Genomic DNA, 13,675 nt, shown 5'->3' with positions numbered 1-13,675 from the left:
GTAGTCTAGTGCTCTGTCCTTTTGGCTGAAACTGTTCTGTTGCTGACAACTTTCTCCTGAGCCAATTTGCGTGTGAACCTTTGGACTTCTGTTAGAGGCAGAAGTAAAATGGCCTCACTGACACTCTCTAATCTCAGCTCTCAGCCATCTCAGTCCTCAGACAGGCTTTGAAATATTCCTTTTAGGTTCCCAAACTCTCTTTTGCTTTTTTAAATCTGTTGCTAAATGGTAAGGGGATGGAGGGCTTCTCAGCTTTTTTTTTTTTAATGTGGTATTGGTAAGTGTTTACTATGTGCAGGCACTGTTCTAAGTGCTGGGGTAGATACAGGTTAATCTGGTTTGAAGCTAATCTGATTAGACACAGTCCATGTCCCACATGGGATTCACAGTCATAATCCCCATTTTACAGATCAAGTAACTGAGGCCCAGAGAAGTGAAGTGACTTGTCCGAGGTCACACAGCAGACAATAATAATAATGATAATAATATTAATTGTGGTATTTGTTAAGCACTGCGTGCCAGGCAATGTACTAAATGCTGGGGGGATACAAGCAAATAAGGTTGGACAGAGTCCCTGTCCACATGGGACTCATGGTTGTAATCCCCATTTTACAGATGAGGTAAATGAGGCCCAGAAAAGTTAAGTGACTGCCAGGGTCACGCGGCAGGCAAGTGGCAGAGCCGAGGTTAGAGTTCAGGTCCTTCTGACTCTCAGGCCTGTGCTCTATCCACAAGGCCACACTGCTCTTCTCTGAGTTTGCTTATAAGTCCTAATGTGTCTCTCTCTCTTTTAGGGGGCTGAAGATTATCAGATTGCTTTGATGGAAAAAGAAACTGTTTTAGCAGAGCTACAATCAGACAACCTGACGAAAGATACCGAGAACCGTAAGCTGGTCAGGAGGATAAAATGGCTTGATCAGGAACTGAATGACTTGCGACAGGAAAGAGAGAAAATGGAGAAGGAACTGGATGAGGCACAACTGCAGAAGAGCAGAGGAGACAAAACCATTAATGTTATTATCACTTTTTATCTGCTTTTTCTACTGGTTATGAAGTAGTTGCTGCAAGGGCCTGGTGGCTTCTCTTAAATTTTCAACTGGCTTCAGAAGCCTCTGATTCTTAAATTTTCAACTGGTTTCAGAATCAGAGACTTCTCTCCTGGCAATTTTAATACTCTGCACATCTATCCTCAGGAGGGAGAATAAAGACAGAAAACTGGTGTAACATAGACCAAAAACTGCTCTGTCAAACCTCCTGGTTTGGGCAGTTAAATTTTAGTGATTGCACAGACGACAGTTTTACAGCCCTCTGTTTGAGTAATATCACAGTGCCTTCATGTAGCACCCATGTGCACTATTAAAAAATCCTATATAGATAACAAATATATTAGAATAGTCCTTACTTAGTAGGCTGCATTTTAAAATGCTAGCTCCTGGTAGACATCGAGGTGTGTCTTCTCATTTGGTAGCACCCACACGTACACACACGGACACGTGTTTGTGGTGAAAAAGCCTACTGTCCCAGACCCATTGTGCTCACAAAATGACTACCCCCTGTTTATTTTGTTATGCCTAATTTTTGCAGTGCCTGACACTTTTTTCTCTTCTCTCTCCCTGCCTCTGGTTTCCTTTGGAAGCTTTTGCTTGAAAAGAGACACTCCTTTCTTGATAACAGGATGCTCTGTTGGTCTGGCCTCAGCAACTTACTCTCAGCTTTTGGTTGGGATGCAGCATTGTCTGAAGCTGTGTTTTACCATGTCCTTTCAACGTTTCTTCTGCCGTCCTTGCTTTCCGTTTCCCAATTTCATCTTTCCCTACAGCTGGTGTCTGGGCGTCCTGTAGTTGCTCACTCTCTTCACGTGTCCCACCCCCATAGCTTTGGTTAAGGTGAGCAGAGCTTCGAGGCTGGGAGGCCAGATACCTTCCAGATCTTGGCTGTCCTTGAACTTGCCTTGCCTTTTGAAATGAGTCTGGCCCGGAGATGACGCTGACGGAACTGCTTAAGGAACCAGATGTCTTGTGTTGGGGTCCGAGTCTCACGGTTGGAGTGTTGGGTTGAACAACACGACAGCACTGTTAACCTTTACTTTTCGTTTGGAGTCAGATGCTATGCTGTCAGTACATTTTGGTAGTTTCCCAAAGTTTGTTCCAGTCTTCTTGATTCAAGTTTCACTTCTTTGTGTTAGCTAGTGCGCTGCATAGGTAACAGAATTCTGTGACAGCATTTTTCTCCATGTTGCCAGTGTACGTTTTCAGTTTGTGTGGCTTCCCCAGTGCAGGCATATACATTGCCTCAGTTTCTTTGGATTATATCAGCCCATGCCTCCTGCGTTGATTTGGTAGATCGGTTTAAGCTACATGTCCTCTTGGGTGTGACTGCCTCTCTAAGGCATAGTCATCTGCATGCAGTAATCGTTGAATGACTGTGCTTAGGACTTTGGATGATGGTCTGAGTCTTTTTTTTAATGGTATTTCTTAAGTGCTTACTATTTGCCAGGCACTGTACTTGTATCTACTTGGGGTAGATACAAGGTAATCGGTTTGGTCACAGTCCCTGTCTCACATGGGGCTCACAGTCTTAATTCCCATTTTACAGATGAGGGAACTGAGTCACAGAGAAGTGAAGTGACTTAACAAAGGCCACATAGATAAGTGGGGGAGCTGGGATTACCAGGTACTTCTGACTCCTAGGCCCAGGCTTTATCCACTAGGCCACGCTGCTTCTCTTTTCCATTGGTTTGGAAGAGTTTCCGAGAGGTGACAAAGTATATTCTAGCATTTGCATCCAGGTTTCCTGGTGTATCCTGCAGCATGGCTGCATAGAACAAGTTGAAAGGGCCGGAATCACCGCACAGCTCCGCTTTACTCAACTGGCATTGGGCACCGGCTCGGACTGGGCACCTCTGGCTCTGCCTCGCCCAGCTATGCCATTGTGAAGCAGTCTTAGAGCCTTAATGAAGATTTCAGGGCGTCCAGATATGCTTAGTGATTTCCAGCCCACATATCTGGCGTGGTAACATATGGTAACTTGGCAGGAGGTATAATTAAGGTACTTTTTTGTCTCCTTTCTTTTGGCTCAGAGGTTCTAGCGGTGTAGATCAGCATTTACGTCTTGCTTGAAATTCCTGTCACTTGTGATTCTTGCAGTGCCCGGGATAGCATAGGTTTTCTTGAATTTTGCACTAAAATCAAGTTACGAAGGATGAATCTTGGAATTTCAGTCTTTTGGAGTTCAGGGGTATTAAGTGTACATCAATTGTATTCATTCTGCCTTATTTATTGAGCACTTACTGTGTGCAGAACACTGTATTAAGCACTTGGGTGAGTATAATATAACAATAAACACACACTCCCTGCCCACAATTAGCTTGCAATCTAGAGTCGGGGAGACAGACATAAGAGCCCAGGCATTGGAGTCAGAGGTCATGGGTTCTAATCGCGCTCCGCCATTTGTCAGCTGTGGGATTTTGGGCAAGTCATTTAACTTCTCTGGGCCTCAGTTACCTCATCTGTAAAATGGGGATTAAGACTGGGAGCCCCACATGGGACAACCTGATTTCCTTGTATCTACTCCAGTGCTTAGAACAGTGCTTGGCACATAGTAAGCGCTTAACAAATGCCATAATTATTATGAAATGATGGATGTATACATAAGTACTGGGGGGCAGGGAGGGGGCGCTTACTGCGAACAGAGCAGTGTATTAAGCACCTGGGAGAGTATAGTGTAACAATATAACAGACTCATTCCCTGCCCACAACAAGCTTTCAGTCCTAGAGGAGGAGACAGACATAAATAAATTACAGACTTGTACATAAGTGCTGTTGGGGGGTGTTGCCTTAGTGTTCAGGCACAGTTTTTGCTTCACACACCATTCTGAAAAGAGACTGCAAAACCCAGGTCTTTAGAGTTGCACATCTTCCACTTCTTTCACTAAACTAGGCACTTTAACTGGAGCCACCTACTCACCAGTTGCTACTGCAGTTTCTGGATTAAATAGCGGGAAGACCTTTCAGTGACAGTGTCTGTACTGGCTAAAGACAATTTTTAATTTCAACTTGAAATAACTGTTAGAGTCTTTCTGTGTTGCTCTCCATGATGCCATCCTTCCCAAACCTAGGAAGTAATCAGGAAACTCCATTGGTTCTTATTTGCTTTAATTAATTAATGACACGTATTGAGTGTTTACTGTGGCAGAGTGCAATATAGCATTCATTCATTGTCGTACTTATTGAGCCCTTACTCTGTGCAGAGCACTGTATTAGCGCTTGAGAAAGTCCAGTTATATTCCCCGCTCACAGTGAGCCTTCGGTCTAGGGAAGCAGCATGGCTTAGTGGAAACAGCCTGGGCTTGGGAGTCAGAGGTTGTGGGTTCTAATCCCGACTCCACCACTTGTCAGCTGTGTGACTTTGGGCAAGTCACTTAACTTCTCTGTGCCTCAGTTCCCTCATCTGTAAAATGGGGATGAAGACTGTGAGCCTCATGTGGGACATCCTGATGACCTTGTATCTACCCAGCACTTAGAGCAGTGCTTGGCACATAGGTACTCAACAAATACCAAAATTATTATTAGAGAAGCAGCGTGGCTCAGTGGAAAGAGCCCGGGCTTGGGAGTCAGAGGTCATGGGTTCTAATCCCAGCACTGCCACTTGTCAGCTGTGTGACTTTGGGCAAGTCACTTCACTTCTCCGTGCCTCAGTTCCCTCATTTGTCAAATGGGGATTAACTGTGAGCCTCACGTGGGAGAACCTGATTACCCTGTATCTGCCCCAGCGCTTAGAATAGTGCTCTGCACATAGTAAGCGTTAACAACTACCAACATTATTATCATTAAAGTTACCTAAAGTTATGGGGTGAGGCCGCCTCAGTACTAAGCTTGAGAATTCCTAGGGGAGTGAAGCTCTGTCGCAGGATGTCTTCTTGGTATCTTCGGCAGACCTTCTTTGGCCAAGGGCCTCAAAAGGTGGAGCCAACTTGCCCCTTGAAAGGTTGCCTGGTGCAAATAATTCTGAGACAAGTCCTGTAGTAATATCTATGTAGGCCACCAGAGGGCGCGCCATCACCACAAGCCAACTTGCCGGTTCTTTCTAATCACCATTTTTCAGGCCTATTTCGAGCTCGTTATTTAAATGTCACAACATTCTCTGGATGGAAAGGACGAGCAGCCTCAAATCACACAACCTCAGCCCCCCTCAGAGACTTACACTTGCTTCCTTGATCAGATGCTTCGACCAGGAGAGCAAGGACAATTCATATCAATTCCACCGAGATCGGGGGGGACAATCTGATTTCTCCAATACCTTATCTTTAGTTACAGCCCTCAGTATTCTAGTTCCTTGCGGGACCCAGTCGTACTATTTATCTTCTCCTTTTAAATAACATATACTCCACTACAGAGAAGTACTAAGTTCAGCCACTATTCCCTTGGCTGTCTTAACGTCCTCATCCATTATGGGATTCCTCTTCAGCTTGCATTGTAACCATGTTCTTTGATAGTGGAGCATTTCACTTTAGAAGACAGAATTCCCTAACCAAAAACCAGTTGTGTGATATAAAGTGTGCCCTCGCCCAACTGGGAAATTTAGTGTTCTTGACAAGAGCGGTTTTAATTTTAGGTTAGATGGATTTGAGGGTCTTCTGTCCAATTTTTCAACTTCAAGCTGATGAATGTATATTTAGAAACAAACTAGGGAAAATATTAGGGCTAGCGTTGGTGGCTGTAGACTCTAGTCTTCTAGACTGTAAACTCATGTGGGCAGGGAATGTGCCTACCAACTCCTGTTGTTTTGTACTCTCCCAGGCGCTTAGTACACTGCTCTGCACACAGTTAAATGTTCAGTAAACACAATTGATGTACTGATTGGTTGATATTCAAGGTATAGCATGGAATGTCATTTGAGTAGAATATATTTTCAGTAGTTTCATAGGAATTTATGGTTTGTTAGGTGTCCTGGATGTTCTCGCTTTTAAAGGTCTTATCCCAGTCTCTAGTTTTTGGTCTGGGTTTCTTTTTTTAATTAAAGTATATTAAGTTCTCACCTAGGACACCAACTAACAAGCCATCGTATTGTACTTTAATTGACCCAATAGAATAGTAAATGAAGGTTGCTATGGTTAATCTGTTCACTGGTCAAGTCAACAGAGCAGTGCATTTCCTCCGTAGGAGAATCATGAACCTGTGTCCTTAAAATGGCTTGTCTGCTTCTTTGCAAGCTGATTGATCTTTGAACTAAGCTAATCAATGCCACCTTTTTTCTTATTGATTTCAAAACATCTCATGGGCCTTGAAAATAGGTGGGATGGTAATTCAGCTGTAGATATAAGTGTATTTTCAGGGTCCCTGGGGTGCCAGAAGGGTCTGATCCTCCCCAACCCTTGAGGGGGTAGAAGAGAAATCATCCTGCCCCTGATGCTGCTGATAATAATAATAATTATGGTATTTGTTAAGCACTTACTTTGTGCCAGGCCCTGTACTAAGCACTGGGGTTGATAACAAGCAAATCAGGTTGGGCACAGTACCTGTCCCTCATGCGCCTCACAGTATCAATCCCCATTTTACAGCTGAGGTAACTGAAGCACAGAGAAGTGAAGAGACCTGCCCAGACTCACACAGCAGACAAATGGAGGAATCAGGATTAGAACCAATGACCTTCTGACTCCCAGGCTTGTGCTGTATCCACTATATCATGTTGCTTATGCGCCATGCTGCTGGCCAACTCCATACTTACCTGGGGCCCTGCTCCGGGCAAACAAGTTGTGGCTGCCCCTGAGGCTGCCCCAGCTCTGATCTATGGTGACCAACTCAGCCCTTCTCTCTCCCTCACCCCCTGGGCACTAATGATTTCCCCCTCTGTCTTGCTTTCTTTGGACTGGAAGCTCTCTGTGAGCAGGGAATGGGTCTACAAACTCTGGTATATTGTACTTTCCCAAATGCTTGGTACAGTGCTCAGCACACAGTAAGCACTCAGTAAATACCATTGATTAATTCTCCTTCAGCCAGGCCCAATCTGACTTGGTACATTCTTCTTCTTTTTTTTAAGCAGAAAAAGGAAGACATTTCTCCAGGTTATATTATGTAGACACTGAATATTTTCATACAAGTCACTGTTCCTCCTTGGACTTTAGTGTTATTTTTTCCTTTTTATGGTATTTGAGCACTTAATATGTGCCAGGCACTGTTCTAAGCTCTGGGGTAGGTACAAGCTAATCAGGATGGACACAGTCCTTGTGCCACATGGGGCTCGCAGTCTTAATCCCCATTTTACAGATGAGGGAATTTAGGCCCAGAGAAGTGAAGCGAAGGTCCCACGGCAGACAAGTGGCAAAGCCAGGACTAGAACCCAGGTCCTTTTGACTCCCAGGCTCTTGCTCCATCCACTAGACCAGGCTGCTGTAGTAAAGGGGGTTAATACCACAGATAATCTAATAATATCAGTGAGTTTTTCTTCAGTTCCTTATTCAAATTATTGGGTGAAATTCTTTGCATACATTTAAAGGAATAGTCTCTCAACAAGGCCTGAGAAGATTAACCTACTTTCTGTCAGTGAATCCTGGTAAGATTCAGATTTGATGACGTACTTCTTATCCTGCAGCTGCTCAGAAATAAAATGAACAAATTTGATGTTGGGGGGAAAAAAAAACCTAGAGCACAGATTCTCATTTCTTTTGTAAATATCAAACTTGAAGATTAAATATTCTCTCTTTAATTCTGTATTGTTTAGCAGCTTCTATTCTGGCTGTGGTTTAGATTAATAAACCAAATCTCCCCTTTGGGGCCATAATTCATCCAGAATTTATTAGCCTGAGAATAAAATTTCCAGCAAGTGGAGGAATTTTAATCTGTCATAAATTCATAAGAAATGTTTTTTTCAGGTCGGGCCAACGAGCTCATAGAGCTTCAGGTAGAGAAGCACCATGGCCCAGTGGAAAGAGCAGGGGTCTGGGAACCAGAGGACCTGGGTTCTAATCCCAGCTCTGCCACTTGTCAGGTGTTGAATTTAGAGCATGTCACTTGACTTCTCTGTGCCTCAAATTACCTACCTCATCTGTATAATGGGGATTAAGATTATGAGCCCTATGTAGGACAGGGACTGTGTCCAACCTGATTATCTCGTAGCCACTCCAATGCTTAGAACAGTGCCTGACATATAGTAAGCACTTAACAAATACCATTAAAAAACCGCCCCAGACTGCATTGTATTCTCCCAGCTCTTAGTACAGTAATCTGCTCAGAATAAGCACTCAATAAGTGCCATTGATTGATTGATATTCCATCTCTGACTGATACCACAGGATACTTGGAGGAATAGTGTGATGGCTGCCCTAATTTTCCCAACTGTTCCTCAGTTGGGACCTGTCATCTAGGAATCTATCAGAACATTCTTTGAGCCTTGTGATATCTTTAAACATTTCCCCTTTATAGCCCTTAGCGCACTTCTCAATTGATCCAAACACTTCCCCATTGGTATTATCTACTTGCACCTCTCTGTTGTAGATCAGAACCTTCTTAACCCATTGCCTGGGTTAAGATAGATTTCCTGTTGTTTTTCCAGAACTTCAAACCTGCGTTGTTCCCTAATTCTGGTACTAAAAGATTTGATAACCAACTATTTTGTGTGATTTTATGGACTTCAATCGAGCTTCTCAGACTTTTTTTCCTTGCCAGATTGCTCTATTTTATTTTGCTATTTACTACCCCAGTTAGTCGTAAATGGATTTTCAAGTTTAATATCCACTAATTGTGGGAAATTGCTTGAGATGAAAGCTGGCATATCCTGTCTTTTCAATATGACTCATTTTACAGACATTCACGTCTTATTGATTTAAATGAGGATGCAAGGAAAGCGATGCTTACTATGGCTACAGGTAGTCCCCTCCCCTTCACCCACTCTGTAAGGCTCCAGCGCGGTCTACAAAATTTCTCGTTTCCAAGAATGTTTCCTCTTAGCAGGGATGTGGGACCTTTATTAGAAAAGCAAGAATCTTGAAAAAATAATCTACCAGTCAACCTCCTGGACACTATTTAGAATTGACTCAGGTTAGCAATTTGAAGTTCTGTTTCCTCTATCCAAGTGAGGGCTGAAGGGTGCGTGCCTTTCTCTTACACGAGTTGCTTATTATAACTCCACCTGTGCAATAGGGAAGCGGAAGGGAAGGGAGTATAGTGTGAATGTTTCCATGGCAGCCTTCCTCCTTTTCTGAGGCATCTCTCGCTGCATACACACCCACTCAAATGTCTTTCCATTAAGCTCGCTCTGACTTCTCTCGACTTTGTGGTGCCCTGCGCCCGGAGAGATTTGTAGGGAAGGGCTCAAGCTCAAAAATAACAGTTTTAATAATTCTTCTTGGTGCCAAACCCTACCCTACCCTACAAGAAGCAGCATGGCTTAGTAGAAAGAGCACGGGCTTGGGAGTCAGAGGATACGAGTTCTAATCCCGGCTCTGCCACTTGTCTCCTGTGTGACCTTGGGCAAACGGCTTAACTTCTCTGTGCCTCATCTGTGCCTTATCTGTAAAATGGGGATAAAGACTGAGCCCCACGTGGGACCACTTGATTACTTTGTATCTATCCCAATTCTTAGAACAGTGCTTGGCACATAGTAAGCGCTTAACAAATACCATTATTATTATTATTATTACCCCTGCCTTCTACAAGAGGGCAGGCCCAGGCACAAGAGAAGTTGACACAACATTACAGAAAGCACAAGCAAAAAAAACCACCCCAAAAAGAAAGGAAAACATTTGGCTGGATATTGGGATCCAGTCCATCAGTTAATGGTATTTATTGAGCGCTTACCATAGGCAGAGCACTCTACTGAGCATTTGGTAGAGTACACTGTAACGGAGTCGGTAGGTGTGTTCCCTGCCCACAAGGAGCTTACAGTCTAGAGGGGGTGACAGATATTAATGTAAATAAATAGATTATGGATATGCACATAAGTGCTATGGGGCTGCAGGTGGGGTGAATATCCAGTGCCCAGGAGATGCAGATCCAAAAGCATGTGTTTTCAGCCTGACAGATTTAAATTCAGTGGAGCTGTAGCTCCCTTCATCTGAGCCTGAAAATGTTTTTCTTGGACTGATAGCTAGCGAGGGAAACGTTGGATTTGCAGTCCTCTGGAAATCAGTGCTCTGTAAACGCTGTGGTGGTTAATGAGAAAGCTGTAACAACATATTATAGCATTGTAAGACCAAAATGGATAAGAGGTTCTCTAAACCAGGTAGTTAAACTGAAATTTAAAAAGAGAAGGAAACAAATTGGAATTGAATGCCCACACAATAGAAGTTGAACTATTCATGTGAAAAAGGGTCTAATTGTAAGTTTGCATAAAGTAAAGAATTGAGAAAATTATTTCAGAATTTATAATTTGATATCATGAACAGAAAATATTCAATTTAACATAGGTAAGCTTTTTATTTAATTGAAAGGTAAAAATGGGATGCTTTTACAAAGCTGGCGGTCCAATTTTACTGCAGATATAAGGAGCTAAGTACATTACATAATAAAATATATTGCATTCTTAAGGTTTTCTGTAGAAATACAAATAAAGGCATTAGAAAAGTCCCTATTTTCTAGATAAACTGATCACCCTCTCCCTCCCACAGTCTGCTAAGGGTCACTGTCAAGGATGAGATTTGAACCTTTAGTGTTTAAATCTTATCATCTTTTTCAAATCAATCTGCAGTCAAACCACCTATGACAAAATAGAAGAAAGTTTTAGAAACTGTTCTTTGACAGGTCACTTTTTGACACTTCTGACACTTTTTAAAAAATACTGTAAATTATATAGGTTGCTGGGGTTCACTCTTTGTATTGTACTCTCCCAGTGCTTACTACATTGCTCTGCACATAGTGCTCAATAGATACCACTGATTGATTGATTGATTGACCAAGATTAAACTTGGCTATCTAATGGTTTTGTTAAAAGTAGTTTTTTATGAAGAAATGTTCTGTATTTTGATTTTCAGTTAAAGCAGTTCCTCCTCTAATGTAATTTTTGGTTGTAATGAAGTGAGTTTGAGATTTTGTGACTTCGGTCATTAAGGAATTTTCAGAATTGCCAGCTTCTTAGTGTAGGTGTGTTCAGTCTAATTAATAACCAGGAAAGTTATGCATCCAGAGTTCAGTTGTTTATGAGGTGCTCTTGATTTTAATCCATGGGAAAGAGTGATTTCTTCTTGTTGCCTTTCTTAACATGAAGTCTGGATAGTAAAAGGTTGCAGTGTGCTATCAAGTTCTCTCTGTTCAAACAAAGGTTTGGGAAGCAGCGTGGCACAGTGGAAAGAGCACGGGCTTTGGAGTCAGGGCTCATGAGTTCGAATCCCAGCTCTGCCACTCGTCAGCTGTGTGACTGTGGGCAAGTCACTTAACTTCTCTGTGCCTCAGTTCCCTCATCTGTAAAATGGGGATTAAAGACTGTGAGCCCCACGTGGGACAACCTGCTTCCCCTGTGTCTACCCCAGCGCTTAGAACAGTGCTCTGCACATAGTAAGCGCTTAACAAATACCAACATTATTAAATTCAACAATTAGGGAATGGGAAGGGAGCGTGTTTACCAACTCCATTGTATTGTATGCTCCCAAGCGCTTAGTACAGTGCTCTGCTCATAGGAAGTGCTCAATAAATAGTATAGATTCATTAATAAAGTTTCTTGAAAAGCTGTTGGAGCCCTTGATGTGATGAACATCTTTCTAAGTAGGCTTTGTTGGGCTGGAGAGAAGGATGTTGTTTTATCTAGTGGCCCAGGGGACTGGGACATGAAACTACTAGTGGGCAGGGATCATGTCTACAGTGCCTCGTACAGTGCTCAATAAATGCCCTTGATTGATTGATTGAAACCTGGATCAGCCAAGTTGAGCAGAAAGTGTTTTTACTTGATCAATCAATCAGTTGTATTTATTGAGTGCTTATGTCTACAGGGCACTCTACTAGGCTCTTTGAAGAGTACGACACAACAATGTAACAGACACTTTCTCTGCCCGCAACAAGCGTGCAGTCTAGAGGGTGAGAAAGACATTAATATAAATAAATTTGGATATGTACATAAATGGAACAGTATGCCCATCTAGCGGGGAAATAATTAGGTAACTTGGAAAACTAGCTCTATTTCCAGACCAAGGGGCAAATGGATTTAGCAAGGCAGCCAGATGGTTGGTGGTGATAGTGGTTGATCTTTGGTTTATATGGATCTGTTCTTTGGAAAAATAAAAGGGGAACTTAGTAGCCATCTGGTCCAATGGTCTGAGCATTAGACTGGAGACTTAAGACCTAAGGATGCAGGATGTTGTTCTGCTGGGAAACCTGGAGAAGATGCTTATCCTTGTGTTGTTTGCTGCAAAGATGGAGATGGTGACACTGACCCATCACAGAGAGCATTTTTAAGGAACCATTTGTGAAAGATTTGTGAAGTACCTTATGGAGAGAGAATGTTGCTTATGCTTCTATTGTACTTTCCCTGTCAGTACAGTACCCTGAACCCTATGGGTGTTCAGTTAATACCATTACATACTACATATTACTCTATATTGTTGGCTCTTTTGGGCAGAGAGCTAATTCTGTTGCATTGTACTCTCTCAAGTGCTTAGTACAGTGAGCACAAAGTAAACACTCAATACATACCATTGATGGATAAATAGCAATAGCTTATTGCCAGGGAAAGAGAGAGGTCAGGGTTCATAGGGAATGCATTCACCTAGGAAAATTTCTGTTGAAACCCTTTAATTCCAGAGCAGAATTCATATTAAATCAGTGTAGCTAATTAGCTGTGCAGAGCAGAAGGTCGAATAGGTTTCCCAATCTTAATGTCGTGAACAAGAGCAGCGTCACTCTCAAATTCCTGTTGAGGGGCTTCAGCATGGTCAGCTTTTAGAATGTTAGGTGAAACTGGGGTAGGTGGAGAATTTTCAGTGTGAGATTGATTGATTATGTGTATCTCCTGATTGCTCAAGGATCTCCTAGAGAGCCAACACTTGGGTAAGATGGGAGCCTGCATATCCCTTCTCCTCAAGCCTCCAGACTCTCTAGACTGTAAGCTCATTGTGGGCAGGGAATGCATCTACCAACTCTGTCGTATTGTACTCTCCCAAGCACTAAATATGACTGATTGAATTCCTCCTGATTCTGGAGAAGAAGGTGGCCTACACATAGTGTGTCTACCACTCATATATCATGTTGAGAAGGAGCTAATTTCTGGCCAGTTGGGGGTTGGTCTCTGAGCTCTGTAAATGGAGATGGTCCCTGATCAGATAGAGACCCTTGATAACTATCATTGCCATAATCAGTGGCACTTCCTGAGCATCCTTTATGTGCAATACACCGTACCTAGAGCGGTGGAATTAATCAGTGGACTTTAGTGAGTGTTTAATAAAGCGCGGCCTAAAGCTGCATGACCTGGAGGAAAGAACTTGGGCCTGGGAGTCAGAGGACCTGGGTTCTAATCCCAGCTTTGCCATGTAACTGCTGTGTGACCTTGGCCAAGTCACTGAACTACTCTGTGCCTCAGTTCCCTCATCTGCAGAGTGGGGAGTAAGTACCTGTTCTCCCTCCTACTGAGACTCTGAACCCTATGTAGGCTCACTTACCATGTGTAGAACATTGGACTAAGAACATAGGAAAGTATAATAGAATAAAATGGAGACTTTGACTGGAGGCAGTTCAATACATTGGCTGATTCTGAC

The 13,675-nt window shown here is 42.8% G+C and overlaps 1 protein-coding gene across 7 annotated transcripts in view; it reads left to right on the top strand.

The window, feature by feature from the left end:
- The window catches only part of CDK5RAP2 (CDK5 regulatory subunit associated protein 2), a 139,300-nt gene that overhangs the window by 59,783 nt on the left and 65,842 nt on the right, over nt 1–13,675 (top strand). For all 7 annotated transcript variants that reach the window (XM_029062453.2, XM_039911746.1, XM_029062452.2 and 4 more), the window contains one exon: nt 795–1,013. In XM_029062453.2, coding sequence (XP_028918286.1) covers nt 795–1,013 — 219 coding nt within the window. The remainder of the gene's footprint in view (nt 1–794; nt 1,014–13,675) is intronic.

The sequence above is a fragment of the Ornithorhynchus anatinus genome, chromosome 4 (genome assembly GCF_004115215.2).
Source record: "Ornithorhynchus anatinus isolate Pmale09 chromosome 4, mOrnAna1.pri.v4, whole genome shotgun sequence".
NCBI lineage: Eukaryota > Metazoa > Chordata > Mammalia > Monotremata > Ornithorhynchidae > Ornithorhynchus > Ornithorhynchus anatinus.
This window is presented reverse-complemented; position numbering and strand designations above follow the sequence as displayed.